We start from the raw sequence: 22,770 nt of genomic DNA on the forward strand, positions 1-22,770 counted from the left end.
CTTCATTCTTATTAATCTTAAAAACATTTAAAAGACAATGAATCAATCATAATTAATGAATGAGTTCCTGAGTTGTGGCTTAAAATGTGTTTAATGTGGTCACAGTGACTTTTGACCTTTCACCATCAAAATGTGTTCAGTTTGTCCTTTAAATCCAAACGGATATTTGTGGCAAATCTGAAAAAAAAAAATCCTTCAAAAACGAACCAGTCAACATGAAAACACAACGCCTGGAGTCACAGCTGTTGCTGGCATGCAGACATAAAAGATCTGTTTTCTTAACTGGCTGATTTGAACTCAACATATAAAAAGTTAATTTCTTATGATGACTGTTTGCATGAGATGATTTCATACAGGAAACTTCCTGATCAAACAGGAACACTCTGTTGACGTCATCCTCCAGAGTAACAGCTCCACCCAGTGGAGAGCTGTGGTAACGACAGGAAAGTTCCTGAACACTCTGGAGCTCCTCCAGTTAGAATATAAAAGCTGGGACAGTCCCACTGCTGAGACACAAAGCAACACAGAGGAGAAGAGACACTTTAACAGAGATTCATCTCTCAACAAGACCAGTCGACACTCAACACTCAGTGAAGATGCTGTGCTCTGGTGGACTCCAGTCTGCACTCAGTCCATTGATGGACTTGTACTGGCCTGTACGCAGTCTGTGGCCAGAGGTCAGACCTCTGCTCTACCAGCAGGATCTACTGCAGAGAAACCTACAGGAGCTCCGCAGCAGCCTGGAGCTGATGGACAAACTTCAACAGGACATCCTGGAGGAGACGGAGCCTTTCCAAAGCGCTGTGGCCGTACAACCGCTCTCCTACCAGCTGGAGAAAGAGGGAGAGCGCTTTGGCCTGACCCTGGACACTCAAGGCTTTTCCCCAGAGGAGCTGTCTGTCAGGCAGGTGGGCAGGAAGCTGAGAGTCAGCGGGAAGACAGAGAAGAAGCAGGAGGACGAGGAAGGCTCCTACTCTTACAGATGCCACCAGTTCAGGCGGGAGTTTGACCTGCCCCAAGGGCTGAACCCTGAAGACGTCACCTGCTACCTGGCTCCAGACGGGAAGCTCCACATCCAGGCGGCCCAAGATCCACGTGTGGAGGAGGCTGAGAGAGAGCTGACTGTCAAGAGGAGCTCGGAGGAGAACACACAGCAGAGTGTGTGTTCACACAGAGAAGACAGCAGCAGCAGCAGCAGCACAGAGACAGACAACAGCACACAGGACAAACCTCAACACATGGACTCATCTGCATGTTGTTAACAAGGAGTTTAAATAGAAATGTGTTACATGATGATCAGATCTGTGCCTTTGTATTTGTACAACTGAAGATGATAAATAAAAATATTTATACCTTTTGAAAAATGTATCTTCTCTTATTTTGCACACATATTTTGATTTGTAAAATAATTAAAGAATACCTGAGTTTTATATATATTATTGTAAATGTAAAGAAGAATTACATCTCTATTAAAAAGACAGTTCACTGATATCTTTTCCTTTCTCTATATTCCATAAATCCCTTATTACTTCTTTCCTCCTGTCAAAGGAACACAGTGACTGACCTCTTATTATCTTCCATACTTGTCATTTCATACTAATTTTAAAAGTGTGTAGATTTTTCAATCTCTGGAATGCAATATTGAAAATAAAATGACACTACATAGAGCTGATTCTAACAACAACATGATTATATTATGAAAATTATCATCCACCAGTAAAATGACTGAAGACACTCTGTAAAGTACAAAGTGTAAGTCTTCATCAGTCTGTATTAAAACTATAATAACCCTCGTGGTTGTTTTCCTCTGTGCATCAGTCATGTTGTAGTTCACATGCATTAAATATATTTAGTGAAGACCTTGAGGGAATTTAATAAAATATGTTAGATTTATTTTTTGGGCGAAATGGAAGTTATCACCTGACTGACATGTGTGAGTCCGGTGAGAAACATTCTGTCTTCAGTCAGAGATTATTTTACCTGCTGCAGTGACAGTCACCTGAAGATCAACATCAGCAGAAACAATGAGCTCATGGTGGACAACTGCTGTGTGTCTGTTAGTTTGAAAGTTCATTGAGAGAAACAAAAAAGAGTCAGATTCCTTCCATGTGTTCAGGTGTTTGAGTAATAAAGCTGATTCTGACAGAACATGAAGCTACAGCCCTGACAGCAGACGTGGATGTTGCTGCAGAGAAGATACACATTCTAAAATGTTAATGTTTCACACACATGCAGACAAGATGTCAACCATCAGCTCAGTTTCAATATGGACACCTGAGATTTGTCATCAACTCAGTATGTGAACAAATGTGAAATATGGTCACAGTCTCTCTCCTTCTGTTCCTGAGATATGGTGTTGTATAACAGCCAGAACAGTGTGATGTCATAGTGAAGTTGACCTTTGACCTTTCGGATATAAAACGTCACCACTTCATCATTTCATCCTGTTTGGCATTTTTGCAGAATTCAAAATAATTATTATGAATCAGAAAGACATTTAAAAGACAATGAATGAATCATAATTAATGAATAAGTTCCTGAGTTGTGGCTTACAGTGTGTTTAATGAGGTCACAGTGACCTTTGACCTTTCATCATCAAAATCTGTTCAGTTCATCCTTTAAATCCAAACAGATATTTGTGGCAAATCTGAAAGAATTCCCTCAAAAACAAACCAGTCAACATGAAAACACAACGCCTGGAGTCACAGCTGTTGCTGGCATGCAGACAGAAAAAAATCTGTTTTCTTAACTGGCTGATTTGAACTCAACATATAAAAAGTAAATTTCTTATGATGACTGTTTGCGTGAGATGATTTCATACAGGAAACTTCCTGATCAAACAGGAACACTCTGTTGACGTCATCCTCCAGAGTAACAGCTCCACCCAGTGGAGAGCTGTGGTAACGACAGGAAAGTTCCTGAACACTCTGGAGCTCCTCCAGTTAGAATATAAAAGCTGGGACAGTCCCACTGCTGAGACACAAAGCAACACAGAGGAGAAGAGACACTTTAACAGAGATTCATCTCTCAACAAGACCAGTCGACACTCAACACTCAGTGAAGATGCTGTGCTCTGGTGGACTCCAGTCTGCACTCAGTCCATTGATGGACTTGTACTGGCCTGTACGCAGTCTGTGGCCAGAGGTCAGACCTCTGCTCTACCAGCAGGATCTACTGCAGAGAAACCTACAGGAGCTCCGCAGCAGCCTGGAGCTGATGGACAAACTTCAACAGGACATCCTGGAGGAGACGGAGCCTTTCCAAAGCGCTGTGGCCGTACAACCGCTCTCCTACCAGCTGGAGAAAGAGGGAGAGCGCTTTGGCCTGACCCTGGACACTCAAGGCTTTTCCCCAGAGGAGCTGTCTGTCAGGCAGGTGGGCAGGAAGCTGAGAGTCAGCGGGAAGACAGAGAAGAAGCAGGAGGACGAGGAAGGCTCCTACTCTTACAGATGCCACCAGTTCAGGCGGGAGTTTGACCTGCCCCAAGGGCTGAACCCTGAAGACGTCACCTGCTACCTGGCTCCAGACGGGAAGCTCCACATCCAGGCGGCCCAAGATCCACGTGTGGAGGAGGCTGAGAGAGAGCTGACTGTCAAGAGGAGCTCGGAGGAGAACACACAGCAGAGTGTGTGTTCACACAGAGAAGACAGCAGCAGCAGCAGCAGCAGCACAGAGACAGACAACAGCACACAGGACAAACCTCAACACATGGACTCATCTGCATGTTGTTAACATGGAGTTTAAATAGAAATGTGTTACATGATGATCAGATCTGTGCCTTTGTATTTGTAGACCTGATGAGACCTGATGATAAATAAAAATATTTATACCTCTTGAAAATGTATATTCTTTTATTTTTCACACATAGCTTATATTTGGTTTGGAAAATAATTACAATCTACTCCATTTGTCCATGTACCAATGTAAAGAAGAAAAAAACATTTAATTCACTGATATCTTGTTCCTTTTCTACTTTCCTTACATTTCCGTTCTATCCAACAATGTATTTAGATGTGTTTCATACAAGGGTTAAATTGTAATCATAGGTGCTTTTGTATGTTAAGAATTGATTATAAACAATATAAATATTAAAAGTCAGCCTTTCAGTTGGTGTTTTAATCAACTATTGAATTCACTCTAAAATGAAAAAAGTGAAGCCCTGATCTCACAGTTATGCCTCAGTACACTACAAGTAAAGTAAATATATTTTTACCAAAAGGGAACTTTCCCTCTATATATATATTTCTTGCTTATTTCATCACCTCAGCACACAGAAGATTTTCTCTCCACTTCCTGATGTAAGTCTGGACATAATACAATGAGTGAACAGGGTGTCATAGCCAATCAGCATCCACTAGATGTCACAGTTTGGCCAGTAAACAGCTCTGAGGTCACTGTCAAGGGAACTGGACACCATCACACACACAAACATACACTATGAAGAGTCCCCAGTACACATGATCAAGTTGCTTATCATTGATCCTCTCTTCTAGCAGGTACTTCATGATTTTCAAAGGCTTCACAATAGTATTCTACTCTTGTTTGATGACAAGAAACATCACAAATTCTATGTAGACTGCGTGAGCTGTCAGCAGGGCCGTATTTAATGGACAGATTATTCTGGGCAGACTATTTTTCGGGTCTTGCTCTATGCACATCTTGACATTTGATAAACAAATACAATTACTTAAATGCCATATGATTATTTACATACTAATTTAGTAAGGTATATAGTTTAGCATTTTTAATAATATGTTTGTATACACATATAGCTGGTTGGTCATGTACTTAGTCAGAAAAGTAGCTAACGTGTTTAAAAATGACTAGTCAAATATAAACTCTGAAATTAAATTTTTGACGAGTTATTCTTTTGGATTGGATTGAAAATATTTTAAGATGTATGTTTATGTGTATTATTTAAAGTAGGCAGTTCTTTGCTCCTGTCTAGGCCCCCTAGTGGCCAAAAGTGGCATTTGAATAGAACGTCTATGCCTAGTGTAGTCCCTTTCTAGACTGTTTTCACTGTAAAATCACACAAGTGGTTACGAAAGTGTGGTGATGATGACGATGAGGGAAAAAGTAAACAATTTAAATTTTTCATAGTATGATGCATTAAAAACACGCTTTCAATCCCTTATTAATCATACGATGCAGTCGACTCATGACGGGACGTAACGCCACTAAAGCAAATGGTGGACAAAACCTAACCTTAGAGGATGTTCTTGTGGGCTTTAGGAAACACTGATCGACTTTTATTTCGATTTTTTATAGATTAAAAACAACAAATAATTCATCCTACTTGCCTCACCAGGTGCTACAGATGTTTGAAGTTGTCAAACTGACAAAGTTCTACCTCTTTGGGCCACCAGTGAATATTTAGTTGAATCGAATATTAAAGTACAATTCAACTCTCCTGGGATCAACCAATCCCTCCTTCCATTACAAAACAATATTAGCCACAGTTCTAACATTGTCCACTGAAACAGTATTAACGACCTCTCCCACCCATTTTTCATTCTTTCCCTGAGTTGTTATGCTACATGTTAATGTCAGCTATTACCACGGGTGCTTGGTCTCTCCCTGGCTCCCGTCTGGCTGTCAGGGCTTTTCTTTCCCCAAGAATAGACGAATTGTCCCGTAAAACGTGGCAGCACAGGGGCGGAGGAGGAGGGAGAGTACTTTGGGGACTCGCTGGGCTTTTGTTGTATTTTCTATTTGTGGAGACGCTCATTGTTTTCCAGGAAAAAAAGCGTGCTGACAGATCTGACTGGGTCTTTAAATATCAGAGGGTGCCCTTCTCCTCCCCTCCTCATTCCTCCATGTCTCCTGGTTCACTTTGTTTTGTTTTTTTTTCTTCCTCGTTCATTCCTCCTCTCCAGTCTTCACCTCCATCGTGCCACCTCTATCTCCTCCTCTCCCCTCGGTCCTCTCCCCTGCGACAGTTGGTTTGGGCGTCACCGTGACATCACCTTTACTCACCGTCCTTTGCTTTCATCTCCTCCTCTTCCTGCGAGATGCTGAGCGACGGCGACACATGGGAACATTTACTGACTCTTTCATGTCTCGCTTTCCTCCAGGCCCATTTCCCTCCCATCCCGTCCCTTCTTCGCTTGAGATCTTGCTCTTCGCCCGCTCCCTCTCTTCCTCACGTTCACTCCTTCCATTTTTCCCCCTCCTAACCCTTCCACTCATTTCCCCATCGCCCCCAGACACTTTAACGGACTCTTAATCAACAGGGTGTGTTTGAAGCAGACGCCTTTTATTGCGATTACGAGAGCCCATGACTCAAGTCTTGTGAGTGTGTGTGTGTGTGTGTGTGTGTGTGTGTGTGTGTGGCTGTCTGCATCTGTTTATGTTGAGAGGGATGTAGTCGCTTTGCGCACTTTAAAGCGTCAGCTCGTCGAACGCTCGATGTTTTGCCGAGGGATTATGTGATTTTTTTGCTAAATCCCGGTAAAGTTGTGTTTTCCTGACGCACGCACAAAGACCGGGCTGTAGCGAAAACCTCCTGGAAGCAAACAGGAAAAGCACAAACACACAACCCCTGACGCCAGGCCGTTCCAATTTGACGACCTGCATCACACCCAATAAACCGGTCACCCTGGCTGATCGTGGACAGTGTCATGCAAACAATAAAAATGTTGTCGAAATGCAAGTTCTCTGGGATTAGCGGTGTTTATTGTGCTGTATTTCGTTTTTTTTATTTCCTCCCCTGATCATTTTACACACTGATTTTCACACGTGTAACTCGGTTTATGTGTGCTGCGGAGAGCGCTCGGCTTGTGAAAGCAGCTGTGAGATGTGACGCCTTCTGCGGCCTTTCAAGGAGAAAAAAAAACCACCACCCTGATGGCTTCACGATGATGTCATCTGAGTTACCTTGATTTAGAGAAGACGAATTTAGACGGCCTGTTTTTTATGCTCTGGAGGTGTAGAGTTCGAAAGATGTCTGGTGAACCCATGTCACCGATTGTGGACTACCATGTTGATGCCTTGAGTTTGGCATTACAGCCTCCCACATTGTTTTTTTGTTTCGAGTCAGATGTGACCATGTTTGGACAAGAGGGTGGAGCTCAATCAGAAGGTAGCCACGCCCTGAAGCACCCTGAAGCATGGCTGCCTGCTTTGTCATCTATTTCAGCATAAATGTGACCATAATTTACTAAATGAACATCACAGTGTACTGAAGAAGACTTCAGACTGCTTTAGCCCATAACTTCATTAGGAAACAATTTACTGAGCTAATAAATCAAGGGAGAAGTAAGGTCATTCTCTCATAAGCTTACATATCACCAGACTTATTTTTGAAACCAGTGGCGTCTCCCCCAAATAATAGCTGAATCTAAATTAGATCAGGTGGTAATTGTATGACTGTATGAGGCCTCTTCTCTTCGTAACGTCATCATGTATTAGGAATATAAAGCCTCGCTGTATCATTTTGAGCTCTACTGCAGATTTGACAAGAAAAAAAAACGTCATAGTTGCTCACTGGTGTGTTGATTCAGAGTCTGTGCCCATTCGGAGTAACATTACGGCAGGTACGCGACAAACTTTCCTCTGTGACTTATTGTGGGAACGTGTTATATGCAGCGAAAAGGTCAAATATTTTCATAAGTTGCGCGCACAAAGAGCGGCTTCTGTCGCACATGCATGCACACACACACACACTCACGCGCAAGTACACATATTTCCTGTGTGACTTTGAGGGTCCCTGGTATTTGAACAGATGTGGGCAGACTGAGCGTGCCTAGATCCCCCCCCACCCTGACCCGAACGTGCACTTCCTGCTCCGAAAGCTAACACCCAGAGAGAACAATCGCAGTCTGTACCCTCTGAACACATGCCCGCACACACAAGGGTCGGCCTGCGAGCCATAAACACACATAAAAACACACGCGCGCACGGCTACTTTTGAGGAATCGGACTCGCACACATACGCACGCGCTCCCACAAAGCAGTCAGTGTGTCGCTGCTGTTGCTGTTGTTGAAAGTGAGAGTGAACCAGTGTCACACTCATTTCTGGGATTTGTGTTGGAGCCGCTTGTGACGCGCACTCTGACACTTCCAGTGCGATTTTGCGTGCATCTTGAAGGCTTGAACCTGCATGCGTCTGGAATGTGGCAACACGATCCAGCTCTCAGCCGGGAGACGCTGGGGTACTTTCTCTGTACGAGCGTGAGACGTCAAGAAAAGTACAAGCTGAGAAGCGCAGCCGAGGCCAAGGTGTGAGGAGAGAGATGGACCAGAGAGTAAAAATGAAAACAGCGGAGGAGGAACTTGAGAACTGCGTGGAAAAACAGAGAAACAGAGTGTATAGAGAAATATGTGTCTTAAATTAAGAGACAGGGCGAGACCAATAATGTTTAAAGAAAGACAGATAAATCAAAATCAAAGGAGAGACATTATTTGAGGGAAGAAATAGGCGAGGAAAAAAAAGTGAGCAGGAGCAAAACAGAAACAGCCGAAGAGGTCGTGAACTGCAGGCTGAATTTGTGCCAGTAAGACAAAGTGGAAAACTAAAGCCGATTTGGGTAAGTACTACTGGGGGAGGGACGGAGACACTATCATCAAAATGAAACTAGTCTTTTTTTTCATCCGTCTGTTTATAACGTTCGACCTGAATAACGAGGCATAAATAAGGGACTAGGGATTCAGAAATAGTAAGAAACAGTGGTTTCCAATGGGGCTTCAGTGGTGAAAAGTTGGCAAGTGGGCAAAGGACAACTCCACAACACAAGATATAAAGTGCCAAGTTATGACACCGAGGTTCAAGTGAAATCCAAACACATAAATCAGTTTGGATCCGACAATTGATCAGATCACGGCCTGCCACGGGATATCAATAACTCGCGGCCGCAAAACAGCCACCCAGGGGCCGCTCCCTGGCCAAACCTTTCCGTCAGCCTTGTAGCACAGGGATCAACTTTGTGTCTGAAAGCTCTAACAAGGTCATAAAAAGACCTGCATTAGCTGTTCTCACGAGCGAACGTCTCTCCAAGAAAAATCTTTTCGCACGCAGAAAAAATGAAAATATTCCCAGCAGTAGCAACTGTGGTTTCTTTGGCGTAAGAGAAATGAAGAGCTGGGCGGCGAAAAGCGTTCATAAGTGGATGCACAAGAGTGAGGTTTTAGAAGGTTTTTAAGCCACGATTGTGCCTTGGCTCAAGCAATGGCAATGTGGGTCAGTCGGTCAGCCAACCACTTTGGTCCACACTGAAATATCTCCACTGACTTGCCTTAAAATTGGGTACGAGGCATCAGGTCAAAACTCTGTTTTCCCCAGAGTAACAATATCTACAACACAGGACATGACATGAGTTTATTTGATCCATTTAGTCCACAATGGAGAGTGGAAGTAGACTGAAATGGTGCCAGGCTGCCAACTAAATGTAGATTACATCATATTTTATTGCCATTACAATCAACATTTTCTTAGTGATTCCTTACGGCAAAAAAAGCAAACATATCAATCTAATATTTAAACTATTGCCAGGTTTTGTTTAAGTTACTTGTGTTACAAAAGTAATGAAATTACAACTGTAGGGTTAGCCACACTAACACACCTTGCTAATATGGTGAGCACTGTCGATGTGGGCTTGTTAGCATGCAGATGTTAGCATTTAGCCCAAATCACTGCTGTGTGGCAGAGCCGGTACATGGCCGTGGATTCTTAGAGCACCGCCGCCAGCTCCTGATGAGACATAGATGCCAAACAACACAATAGATGTTTATTAAGAAATTAATTTATTGCTATGGTTCAAGTTAAGTAACTTCAGTCTGACTACCCCATGGCATTCATTTTGGGCTTATTAATGTTAACTGATGAATTGAAATATTTCTAAATACAACTTAAAGGGTAAGGAAGGTCGACTTCTTTATTTTCTCTAATGATAAAACCCATATAAAACATTATTATTGTTATAATAATAGTAACAAAACTATTAATAATAAGTGTATTATTATAATTATTTCTATTATTATTAACAACAACAACAATAATAATAATAGTAAATGCATTTAATAATAATAGTAATAGGAAGGAAGCAGGATAATAATTAAAATCTAATAATTATAATACATAATATAATAAAAACATAACAATAATTAATTGTTATGGTTATAATAAAAACAACAACACCAATAATAACAACAACAACAACAACAACAACAACAACAATAATAATAATAATAATAATAATAATAATGTTTTAATTATCCAAATGATTCCAGTACAGGAGTCACTCTTGTTGCACTGGGTGAGCACTGTGCTTTCATTGAACACAGACTAAATACTAAGTGCCTAATGCCAAACTGATTTACAATGCTGAAAAAACAAATGCATTCTAACGGCCTGCCTATCATTTTCCTACAACCTTCAGTGCCCACATTTTTTGAAATTCAACCCAAAACTTCGTCTGCCTCTTCAGAGGTGACAAATGGGGGCTGAGTGCCACAGGCAGGGAAGGAAAACAGAACCAACATGAATGTGTGTATCTGCTCTCCACTCGTTGCTCTTTGCTAAATAGAGCAGCTGTGAGGCTTTCATGGAAAAATGTCACCACTTTTCCAGCCCTCCCCAGGAGGCAGGATACCTGGTTGAGTGAGACTGCCTTCCTGGCTGAGAACATGCACCAAGCATCCGGACTGTGGCTCCGGTCCAGTTTACTCCTTTTAATAGCATTCACAATATTTACATTGTCTGTGTGGATACGTGGCCTCTATAGCCTGCGATCTGGAGGTTGCATTCATTGCTGCGCTGGCACTCGTGTGGCTCCCGTACAAAAGGGGGCAGGAGCTCATCCGATGCCAAAATGTGAGCGTGGGCAGTCAGACAGGTAGCCCTCAGCTGCACTGGAGGTCTGACTGCTTGTTGTGAGTGTGTGTTATATTCACTGTAGACATAACGACCGTGATAATTCATTTGAGCCGGTAAATCTGTTTGTCAGCTACACTGAATTAGTGTTAGCCCCCTGTCTCGAGTCAACGCTTGTCTCATACTTATTATCATTACAATGAAGTTAAAAGGATTTTATGAAACTGTACTGACTGTCTAGCCCACAGTAACGGTTACTTGTTATCAGCCGTTCCTAAAAAAATATCTGTATTGTTAACCTTTAAAACTGGAAGTACTTGATCAGAAAGTACTTGGGTCGTAATGTGGTAACCTAAGAATAATGTTTGTTTTTTTTCTTTAGGTTCTTTGATAAAAATGGAAGTGAGATCTTTCTGCTACGCTTGTGCTGACAAACTGTGTTCCTCAGCCACTGTAGTGAAGTCCAGAAAAACACGATGCAGTTTGCAGCACGGCGGACACCGACAGCTATGCTAATGACATTAACAGAGTGCAAGAGAAAAGCTGATTTACACACACAATGCTTGCGTGTGTGTGTATGTGCGTGCGTGTGCGTGAGTGCATGAGAAAGACAGACTATCATGACATCACTGTTTCCACAGGAAATCATGTTTCCAAAACCCTGGTTTTCCACTCTGTAGCCTACCTCATACACAACTCACTCCTCTCCCCGCGTCTCTGTCCCACACATGATACTGCAGAGTGGCAGCAGCAAACTAAATCAGTTTAATTAGCTTCTCCAGTGCTGCTATTCCCACCAGCAGAAAGGGTGAAGTCATTTTTTTTAAACTTTTCTTTTTTTTTTTACAAGTATGGCTGGTGATTTAAAGGAAAATTGTGGTTTATCACAAGCTGGATCTCATTTTTGTTGTTTTGGCCGCCACTACAGTCACTTACGGTAACAGCGGACTCACCAAAGTAAACACTGAGATATGGGAAACCTGAGAGCACGGTGAGTATAACTGTGAACACAATGATATCATCGCCGATGGAAACGATGGCCAGAGCTCCGAATACAGAGCCGCGTTAAATGAAACTTTAATTCGCCTTGTTATTCATCAAGCAGCTCGTTCCCCTCCCACAGAAATCCAATTAGATTAAAAAGCAACCAGACACGGGATCCTATTATTTCATCCTCTTATCGTTCCGTCTGTGACAGGATTTAAAGGTTAGATCACTGGAAGGAGAGCGAGGGGTCAGAGGACAGAGGCAGAAAGTAACTGATATGACGATAATGATGAATGCAGATTGCGGCCTGGAACACATGCAGCGCACAAATCACAAAAACACACACCTGCGCACACCCGCAATCCATTCTCCCAGTCCGCTTGATTGCACCCTTGCACACATGAAAACACACAAACCCGTGCAGTTACTTCCTGACACACGAGCAACGCTCCGCAGGCACAAGCTGATGTGCAACGGGAGATGCTGTCCAAACATTCAGCTCCGATTCCCCCATTGCAGATGAAAAAAGAAAAAAAATCCCAGTTCTCTGTGATGTGCGTGTAAAGTTGATACGTAAAATCAAAGCAGAGCTTAGCCAGTCGTGCAATCACTGCAGCGCATGATGGGTGGTTAGTGTATCACGGCGGCGCTCGGGTCGTATCTGGTTACGGTGCCGTGCCAGTGATTCAAACAGAGGGAGAACGTTCTCTGTGAGAGGGCAGGTGGCAGCAGGAAATGGGAGAGGGAAAGTGGAAAGGAAGGAAGACAGTGGTTGGGTCTGGGTTGTTCAGCTAATTATGTTTCCTCCGTCTTCAAGCCCCTGACCTTGAAATCAGAATCGAGGTTAGCCATTATAGAGGAGCTGGGACTAAGGAAACACAGGTGTATCCTTGCAAAAGTTGTTTAAACATCACCCCAGTCCATTTTCTGATTGGTAAGCTGATATGATGGGACAGTAAATGATATTCAGCTTGTGCTTCCTGTAAAACAAACGTTTCTGGGTTTATGTGTAATACAAATTTTGGCTATATCATAAAAATACAGCTTTTGATTCCTCTCGATTTACTCTACATTACATGAGTTTTTACATTTTCTGCTCCTTTATACTTCTACTCCACTACACATTGAGGCCAAATTAATTCAATAACTATAGTTACAAGTTACTTTACAGACTGCAAATCAGCCCATTTTTAAATGAATTATTTAATCAGCAATTGGATAAAAAAAATGATCACATTTACATGTATATAAACCTTGTCTGCGGTCACATAATTGGTAAGTTGTTTTAATTGAATATCTGAATATCTGATCTGATAGCTGGTCAGGCTGATAATCAGTGGACCCATAATATACAATGCAATACACAGATACATGTGGGTTTATGTTTAATTAACTTTTACATATCTTTGACACTTAGGTACATTTATTGCAGGAAAACATTTTCAGTAGATTTAATATCAGACACTTTAAGACTTTCAATCAAGTACCACAACCATTTGAGGTTCACTTTCTTCATGATATCTTTACTTTTACCCAAGTATAACTTTCAAGTAAATGCAAAATACAAATGTTGATTATCCATATTCCAGTCCTGAGGGTGGAGGTGCACCTAAATCTGTTATACAGCTACCAAAATTTCCAGAATAAGTATAACTCCTGCTCTTTAGCGGTCTACTTACAACCATAACTGTTTAGCTTGGGAGCTAACTATAAACCAACATGTTGATGGCTCGCTTTGAGACTGGACTTCAGGCTGGACAAAAATTGTTCTCATCGTTCAGTACTCTCACTCACTGCTGTTTTGTTCTTATGACGTCATTGAGACGGGAAGAGAGGTGCCTGCCATTACAACTCACACGACTGAACCATTAGCATTAGTCTGCTAACATGAAATGGTGACCATGTGTGTTTCTTTAGCGTACATCGCAAACAGATAGAAAAAGGGAATCATTTTAACAGGGCAGAAACCATTAGCCATAATATCCAGCCCTCTGAACTCTGTGGAGAATGATTGCGAGGAGGACGGAGATCTCCTGAAGGATAACACTCGGACACGGAGGCTCAGAGACCGGGAGAGGAAAACAGTCGGAGACGACTTTGACAGAAGAGAACACAGTGTGTTTTCCTCCTGACCTCAGATTGAACCAGTGATGAAAGTGATGAAGGCCCGAGCTCCAAAACATTGCACATGACTGATGACTAAGACTTTTTTTTACTTCTGTATCAAAACAGTGATTTAAAAAAATATTATCCTTGTGAAGTGGACAGCTATTTTGTGGTTTTTCAAAGTTGCCATTAAAAATCAGTTTAACGAGCAGTGTTCTCGTCTTAAAAGTGATGACCTGGAGGTTTTCAGGGCCAGTCTTTTTGGACTTTTGCTGTCATTTCAATTCAGTAATGGAAAAATGTCAAGAGTGTCAGATGGATTTTTTTCTGCTAGTTTCCGTTCCTTGAAGCTTCATCTGGAACGGTAAGACTGTGGTGTGCATCTGACAGCTGTTCCTCGTTTCACAGTTTTACCCACTTGTGTGAAGATACTGCCAGGAGCACGATACTGCTTGTCAATGCACTGTCACAACATGCAGGAACAAAATAGGCTTATGTACATGTTGAATATATCTCCGTATCCTAATGATAATTGTTAATTAAGCCCTCCCAGCTGCCAGCGTTTTTTTTTTTTTTCATGTGGCTCGATCCATACTCTCTTAGCCATAATGGCTTATTTGCTAGCTACCCCCCTCTTGCAGTCACTGGAAATTATTGTCGCATAAGCCAGTAGCTACATGTCACCCTGCAGCCTCTCCGGGGTCTGTCATGTTGTCCCTGGAGGCTGCAGAGCCCGATTTCCCCATTCCAGTGACGCTCCTTGGCATTTCCCGGTAGGGGCCTCAAAACCTCCACCTCCTTGTGATCCAAAGCTCCAGTCAGCGAGCTGCATGAGGAGCTAGCAGCAGTTAGCGGTTCAATTAGCAACAAATGAAGCTATTTGTCCATCGGGATACTCTGTGAATCTCACGGAGAATAAGGAGAGTGGACATCAGCGGGAACACTCGAAAACATTTTCTCCATTACGTATGATTCATTTTTACTGAGATACTTGTGAGTGTGACCCAATTAACACACTGCAGCAACAGACATCCGGGCTGCAAAGTGGGAATGACAGATGCGCCGCGTTCCCTTCTTAAGTAAATGTTGCTTTAATATAATTCTGGGTGGTGATAGATAGCGGGTGCCGTCGCCTCATGTGTACTGGTGACGGAACGGGGTGGACAGGATCTCTCTCCGGGTCACGCAGCGAGGATCGCTGTCAGTTCGGTGGTTTGTAGTGAGTCAATGTTTAGAAAAAGAGGGAAAATCACCACATCTTACTCTCTCTTCCTCCCTCGTCGGCTCCTCTGTTTATCCTGGCCCAAGCACGTGTTTTTCTAGGATCTCTTCGCTTGACTCAGCTTTCTTCCTCTGTGTATAAATCTGTGGACGCATCACGTAGCCTACAACTCGACCCCGTTTCTCTCTCCGTTAATCTTTGTCACAATGCTGTCGTTTTTATTCACTTTGTCTTCATTTTGACTAACTTTCAACCTTTTGACTCCCTCTGTTTCCGTCCTCTTTCAGGCCTCTGAGACAAGTGTTATGGATTCACTTTATATGTCCTGTAACGTATATTCACATACAGAAACTGTGATTTAAGTGGTAATATACACAATGTCAATAGTGCTGAATCTTGCAGCATGTTTTCACAAGGCATACTGTACATTCTGGAATTTAGACCGCTGAATATAACGAAATGTTAAATCTAGTTATTGTTCATAGTTCACCCACGGGTCAGTGAGGGGTTTTTATTTTTTGATTCGCTCAAAGAACAGACAAAAAAATACAGTTCTGAAGGAAAACAAGCCTGACTCAATTCAGCCCTCTCAATAAACACACACACATCAACAGTCGTGTATGCACAGCGCACAGACAGCTAGACACAAACAGTCACGGCCCAAACAAACACAGGCACATGAAGAACCTAAAACAGGACGGTTAAACAATTACTTCCTCTGTAAATAATTACATTAGTGGCGCATAAATCTATTACTGTAGCAACAAAGAAATTGTTTGGGTCAAGCAGAAAAAGCACTTCCCAAACCCTAACAAGAGAGCTCTGCTGACCCGCAAACACTACACTTCTGATTAAACACTCTTTTGTGATAGCTGGGATCGTGTAGGTCAGGAGAAAAATAGTGATACTTTCAGATTGAGGCCTGTTGTGTAGTAGAGATGTATAACAAGTGAAATCAGTAAGCGGCTCTGGTGTTTTAAAGGTGCAATATGAAAGAACTGTATTTGCAAACATTCAAAAATGAACAGAAGTTATCAAAAGAATGTGCAGAAAGAACAGGTTTGATGTCACGTCTAGGATGTCTCTATGTTATCTTACAGAGATATCTATTTAAGTTGGCATGCTAACCAGCTAACTCCGCTTTCACTTGAGCCACTTTGTACCGTAGGAGGTGATGGTACAGTAGTAAACAACACGGGAACTTCCCCCATAATTCAAGCTCAGCTAATGCAATCAATATCTGCACCGCTAACTGAATTTACCAGCAGCTACAATTACAGCAGCAGTTAGCTGTCACTCTGGTGATATGCTGCCCCCTATTTGTTTGTTTGTTTTTTACATAATGCACCTTTAAGTAGAAGTGTCCGTTCAAGAAAATAATCATACCTTTATCATAAAGATGTGGTAGAATCCATTTGTGTATATCTGTCTTCGAAAAAGATGTCTAGATCACCAATGCACTCTTCTCTAAACGTCTTTAGAAGACTTTGAGTTGGAGCACATGGAGTTGGGGTTTAGGTAGACAGTCAAGTGGTTTTGCAGCTTGACCAAGTCAGGATATCTGCTGTACTGGTTATGACTTCTCTGTTTTTTTAATCCGTCTCTGGCAAATCCACCAATTTCATTGGAAATTGCAAGAGAAGAAGAGATTCAGAGCAAAATTATGTAAGTTTTTACTCTACAATAACAGCTTCAAAGACGCTCCAGGAGACAGCTTAGTTGGAGCATGCGCCCCAGAGGTGATGCCTTGTCTGCGGGTTCGACCAGTGCCCCCCAATCCCTGTTTCCCGTCATCTCTGTAAGCTGTCCACTAAATAAAGCCTATTTCTGTGCCACTGTCCCGTTCTGAGAATTGAAGCTAATGTGGAAGCACCAAAAACTGTTGTTCTTCGAATGGCCACATGAGGCTGGCTCCAATAGTTAGTTTTTAAACTTTTGAGATTAAAAAAAAAAAAAAAGTATTTATATTCACTCCACCTGACAAATAGAGCCACTGTAACGTACCGCAATGCTCTTATTTGACTGCTGAATGGAGGAGAAATGTAACATTCATGAGTGTTCAGACAGGAGATTGAAAAAGGATAAAACTGCGGGATATGGGAGAGAAACGACAAACTGTGCAAAACGCCAGTATCTGCTCAGTGTTGCCTCATGATAATATTGCTGAGGAGAACTTCATGACATCACAGCAGAGGAGCAGGAATGATACAAGATAATCAGTTTCCCATGGAAGAATCTGTTTTTATTGCATAATGTCTTGTCTGATGCATTCCATTGCATCATCCGCTGTGTTGTACTTTCACATTGAGAATACACTGTGTTGCCTCACAACGATGCAACGTAACAAGGTTCATGTTTCTACTGCAGCAAATTTGCAATGTGACAACAACGGATCGATCAATATGCAGCACAAGGCGTCCATAAGAATGTCGGTTTCATCTCAGAGTTGAGTTTAAAGAAATACTTTGAACTTCCTGGATAACATCAAGTGTGTCTGTATTTTAAAGCCTCCCCACCCATCTCAAAAGAATCTGAGAGCGTTCTGTATCTGGTCCAAAAGCTGTAAATATATCTACTGAGTCTTGTCACTAACAGGGGCTGCTTTTGTAATAGCATGGCCGTCTGACCTTCTGGAAACGCACTCTGTAGGAGCCCTGAGGCCCGTCCGGTCCTCTAAATTTTGCTCTAACCAGAAGGTCCCCGAGGTGGGGACAACTCCTTTGTAGTATATTTACTCTATTATACAGTCTTGAAACACTGTAATACAACAACAACACTCCATGGTCCATGTGTGTGAACGGGGGTTTGTCAGCAGGTAAGGTCGTTGACTCGCCTCAAAGAGTGTCAGAGAGCTCACCAGCAGATAGAGCCATCAGGCTCATTTGACCTCCTGACACACAAACACTGAGACATGTGCTCTCTCTCAAATTCATTCCCATCGCTGTCGCTCAGACTCTCCCTTTCTCTCCAAGTTTCTCTCTCTCTCTCTCTCTCTCTCTCTCTCTCTCTCTGTCTCACACACATACACACACACACACACACACACACACACACACACACACACACACACACACACACACTCACACACGCACCAGAATGAGTGACATTCTCATCAACGCTTTGACGGTGGGTGATCCGCCGTGGCTGACCTCTTATTGAAGTCGGGGTGCTAAATGTCACCACTTTGATGTAAAAACTCAGCAGCTCCAGTGTGTGTGTGTGTGTGTGTGTGTGTGTGTGTGTGTGTGGAGATCTTGGGGGGTAGCCTTAACATATGGTTGACGAGAAAGGGGGCATGTATGTAACTCTGTGTGACATCCTTTGTGGCATGTTAAGAATGTGTGATAGCAAACTTTCACACACACACACACACGCACACACACACACACACACACACACACACACACACACACACACACACACACACACAGTTCAAGACCAGGCTTTCACAGTGTCAGCACTGAAGCACATTGCGGTGTTGAAACTAACTCTTTTTCTTCGTCATAACCTTTTATCCTCAAAAGCTCCACAATCACAGAAAAACATAGTCACAGAGTCCTACAGTGCTCCCCGAATGGAGCGGTACACTTTTGGGATGATTAAAGGTTCAAGCTAAATATATTTATATAATCAGATAAATTACAGGTACAGCATACTGACATGTTAAACTGAAAATGTATACTTACCAGTGAATAGCCACCACTGTTCAGTTTTTAACATATTATAGCAGGTTTCGACCGTTTTGAATGTCCACATGTGGAACAGTTTTCATCTTAGCTCATCTAATGCCTGTTCGATATAATCTCTTGTCATTTAGTCTTCCACCCAATCTATGTTAAATACGACCTCATCTCACATTTACTTGAAATCGTCTTGCCTCCAGTGCCATGGGTCTTGTATATTGCTTAACTGCCACCTCATTCAATCTCAAATTTCTCGTCTCGACTTTTATCTCATCGCCGTCTCATCTCATCTCTCGTTTCTCAACCATCATCTCATCACAGTCATCTCTTCTTGCATGTTTCACACTCACTTCTCATCAGTTTGATGTAATCTCACATCATATCAGTCATCTCACTCCCACCATGTAGTCTCATGTTTCGTGTGTATTCGCATCAGATCATCTAATCTCTTGTATCTCATCCCATATCATTTCATGTTCTTTACATATCGTGTCATAACTCTCATATTTCTCATACTTAATTCTCACTCTCATTTCATTTTATATTTTATATTCCTTATAGAACATTCATTACGCCCATAGTCCATGTATATCGTCTCATATCTCATGTCTCATACAATCAACCATGTCATAATTATATGTTTAGAATAACACATCTTGAATTAGCCTGTTAACTGTTAGCTCTGTGCACCTAAGTATATTCTAAAAAAATCTGGAATAAGAGACACGGCGGACTGGACCAAAGAGACTGAACTAAAGAGAGCTGAAATGTGACTTTGTTGAATCAGACAAGGGGTTCTTTTACCTCCATGGGCAGGGACCATTTCCTCTCTCCCCCCCTCTCCCACTCTCTCCATTTCTCCTTTTTTAGGGTCTGCCTTTATATCTGTCTTTTCCTCCTTCCTTTACTCCTCCATGCCATCCTTCTCTCGCTCGCTCTCCCTCTCTGTCTGCTCCATCTCCCTCTTGCTGACTCCCTCTTTCTGGCAAAAGAACTGACGGTGTGTGTTTAATCCACGGGTCCTCTCTCTCTCTCTCTCTCTCTCTCTGTGTGTGTGTGTGTGTGTGTGTTTTAGCCAGAGGTCCTGTGGTCGCAGCGACTTCAAAGCTGAAACCAGAGTCTCTCCACAGTCTGCAGCTTCCCTATAAATCACACTAACCATACTGCGAGGGAAACACACGGGCCACAACAGAGAGAAATATTAAAATAAGAGTGAAAGTTTAATCAAATAACTGTGAGGAATAATAGAAAAGACAAAACACCCCCAAAATGCAGACAGGTTCAGAGGGACGACATGGAAATTAAGGAAGATAAACTAAGTGTGACCACAGGATGAGAAGGTCAAAGGGCACTGAGATGACACGACGAAGAGATTCTAGCAGGGGTGGATTTCGAGAGAGTTCCAGCAGAAGAGCGCCAGTCTTTCATTGAATCTGCCTTTGAATAAACAGGGTGTTGCCAGCCAAGCCCTAAGTGAATTTATTTTTGCAACTAGATTCTTTTCTCCTGTTATATATGCAACTATGCAGTTGAATCAAGTGATTTCCCCCATGCACAGTAACCAAACACTGAACCACCATATCTGCAGTCGCAGACACAGAAAACAAAAGCACAGGCTTTTGTTTTGTTTTTGCTTTATTTTTAATTTGTTTGATTTTTTTTCACCCCACGATGATTGTAGATGATTCATTTACATGTCCTCAGCAGCGACTTCCTTTGTCATACTCCATGTATGGCTTGAAGACCTGCAGCTGCAATGATATGCTGTCTGTGAACCAGCCGTCACAGTTGAGATGATCTGGTAAAGGTCTGCATATTGAAACCCATTTACTTTAATGGTCACATTCTGTCTTCTCCTTGTATCTCAGCTTTCACTGGCTTTGGCCATACAACCCCAAACATGTCGCCTTGAAGAAAACAGCAGGTCTCAGATTATCAGGAGGTCAAAAGTCTTCGGTTGTAAAGCCTTCGACACTTACAAGATAACCTCAGTGACCTTTGTCCTGAGAGCCTTGACTGACAGCTGTCCTGGCAGTAGTCCAGTCATGTAGAAGTGGAATGACAGCTGTTGAGCTGCTCTGACATACTGTTGTTGTCATTAGCAACCACTGAAAAGGTTTTACCAAACAAATTAGCGCTACTGAAGTAATCACTCTGCTCTCCTTCCCTGCCTGAGGTGACATGACAGTGTAGCATCTGGTTTTTGAGTCCTATGCGAAAATAGTTTTAAAAGAAATAAATTAATGCTTGTTGTTATAGAGTTGTACTCTTTCACACTGGACAAAAAAAAACCCCACTAACACCCACTCAGTCCAGTCGCCAGGATATAATGTTAGCGGTCTGGGTTTCTGCAAACCACAGATACGTCCTAGTTTGACATTTGCACCAAACTTGGCATATCACATTCACATTATATGCTTATTAATCAACAGGGGTGGAGGGGATGGTGGTGTCGGTGCCAGCCGCGGTTCAAGTCACACAGCTGGATAATACGAAGCACACCTGGGGACATTTCCAGATGTTTTTGTGGCAACCAAAAACTGAATACTTTTGCATGGGAGGTTCGACAATCTGCATCTGTGATCGTGGTGATCAGTAATGTTGGTGTTTAATTGGTGAAGACTTACAAAAAACACTGGGGCCAAAACAATATCACCACTTTAACAGCAATTGGTTCTCTTTGGTGGAAAGGTAATACACAGCATTAACAGGTCATCATTATCCATTTTTCAGAGCTGAAAACAAAAGTGGAATGCACAGCACGTGCTTGAGGCCTCTGTTCACAGAATACTGTTGTTCATCATTCATCATTATGCTGTTTTGTTCTTAAAAATATAACTAGTATATAACTTGCTTCCTCATTTTACAGATTTTTCCTTTGGGGTCTGGATCATTACTCTTTCCATCATAACAAATGTGGTAGGCTGAACATACTGACAAATGGGTTTGTTAAAGCTCTTTGAGTTGGACTACAATCGAATGGAGTTAGAATGATATATTTGAGTGTATAATTGAGTTTGTGTTTCCAGCATCTATGCAGCTCGCCTACCTTGCCGACAACAGCTCGATATTCAGTCTGTTATTTAAATTCATGACCTTGGATTCTGTTTGGATAAACTTGTCTTGGACCCGTGCAGGCTGAACAGATCTCAAGCTGTTGCTGTGTTGCTGTAGAGTGGATTGTCTCGAAAGCAGAGTTTTTAAGGGCTGATTTTCTTCGCACAATGCCTGAGAACCGCAGCAGTCAGCACAGTGTCACAATGGGTGGTAGATCCACATCCTCCCTTCAGCCATTAAAACAAATAGCTCTTTATCCAAGAATGTCTGTGTGAGTGTGTTGGCCACCGGGGAGACTGTGTGTCTGAGTAAGAGCAGACATGCATGTGTTTACCTGTTTCTCATATGGTGATGTGAGTGCACACATGTACATGATTTCAAAGTGTCATGTCAGCAATAGGGGGTCTTCGGTCCAATTGCAGTCTTTGATATTTACTAAATGAATCAATAAAATTGCTATAAGCAATATTTTTGCATTACCGATGGATCAAATGACCACATTTGTATGGCCTGTGGTGAGGAACTCACATATTCGACCAACTCACTGTTGCTTCCAGCACCAGGCAGCTGTTTTCAACAAGAAAGTACTTAAAACTGACTGTATGTTACCTGCGTGAACACACTGAAACATTATATTTAATTTCACATTTGTGACATAAGTTGGTGAAAAGCAAATCAGAGGAAGCAGGAGAGTAAATATTGGACCTACATTTATCTGGTGGACACAAATGTAGCTCCATGCTCAAAGACGCTGCCTTCAAATCAGTTCATCGTGTTTAAAACTTACTAAACCACCCATTTGCCATAATGGAGGAACACGTACCATTTTCTCTTAAAACACCTTTGGTCACCACGAACATGGCTGGAAATTGTCCTGACATCTCCTTTGAAATATCCAACGG

General features: G+C 42.2%; 2 protein-coding genes across 3 annotated transcripts; both read left to right on the forward strand.

The window, feature by feature from the left end:
• The first annotated feature begins 462 nt into the window (after positions 1 to 462).
• LOC119030019 (heat shock protein 30-like) lies at positions 463 to 3,811 on the forward strand. Of its 2 annotated transcripts, none has more exons than XR_005078150.1 (2): positions 463 to 1,316; positions 3,787 to 3,811. XR_005078150.1 is itself a non-coding variant. In XM_037117318.1 (2 exons), the coding sequence occupies exon 1, from the start codon at positions 597 to 599 to the stop codon at positions 1,260 to 1,262; it is 666 nt and encodes a 221-aa protein (XP_036973213.1). In that variant the 5' UTR covers positions 463 to 596; the 3' UTR covers positions 1,263 to 1,302; positions 3,773 to 3,789. The 2 variants fall into 2 exon arrangements, 1 of the variants encoding a protein (XP_036973213.1); XM_037117318.1 differs by having other exon boundaries at positions 463 to 1,302; positions 3,773 to 3,789.
• Positions 2,929 to 3,828, forward strand: LOC119030018 (heat shock protein 30-like). The gene has a single exon (XM_037117317.1). The coding sequence runs from the start codon at positions 3,064 to 3,066 to the stop codon at positions 3,730 to 3,732; it is 669 nt and encodes a 222-aa protein (XP_036973212.1). The 5' UTR covers positions 2,929 to 3,063; the 3' UTR covers positions 3,733 to 3,828.
• The last annotated feature ends 18,942 nt before the right edge of the window (positions 3,829 to 22,770 follow it).

The sequence above is a fragment of the Acanthopagrus latus genome, chromosome 12, assembly GCF_904848185.1.
Source record: "Acanthopagrus latus isolate v.2019 chromosome 12, fAcaLat1.1, whole genome shotgun sequence".
Classification (NCBI taxonomy): domain Eukaryota; kingdom Metazoa; phylum Chordata; class Actinopteri; order Spariformes; family Sparidae; genus Acanthopagrus; species Acanthopagrus latus.

What these genes read in the sequence shown, in the direction of transcription:
- LOC119030019 (XM_037117318.1), top strand. Translation starts at nt 597, where the DNA reads ATGCTGTGCTCTGGTGGACTCCAGTCTGCACTCAGTCCATTGATGGAC.
- LOC119030018 (XM_037117317.1), top strand. Translation starts at nt 3,064, where the DNA reads ATGCTGTGCTCTGGTGGACTCCAGTCTGCACTCAGTCCATTGATGGAC.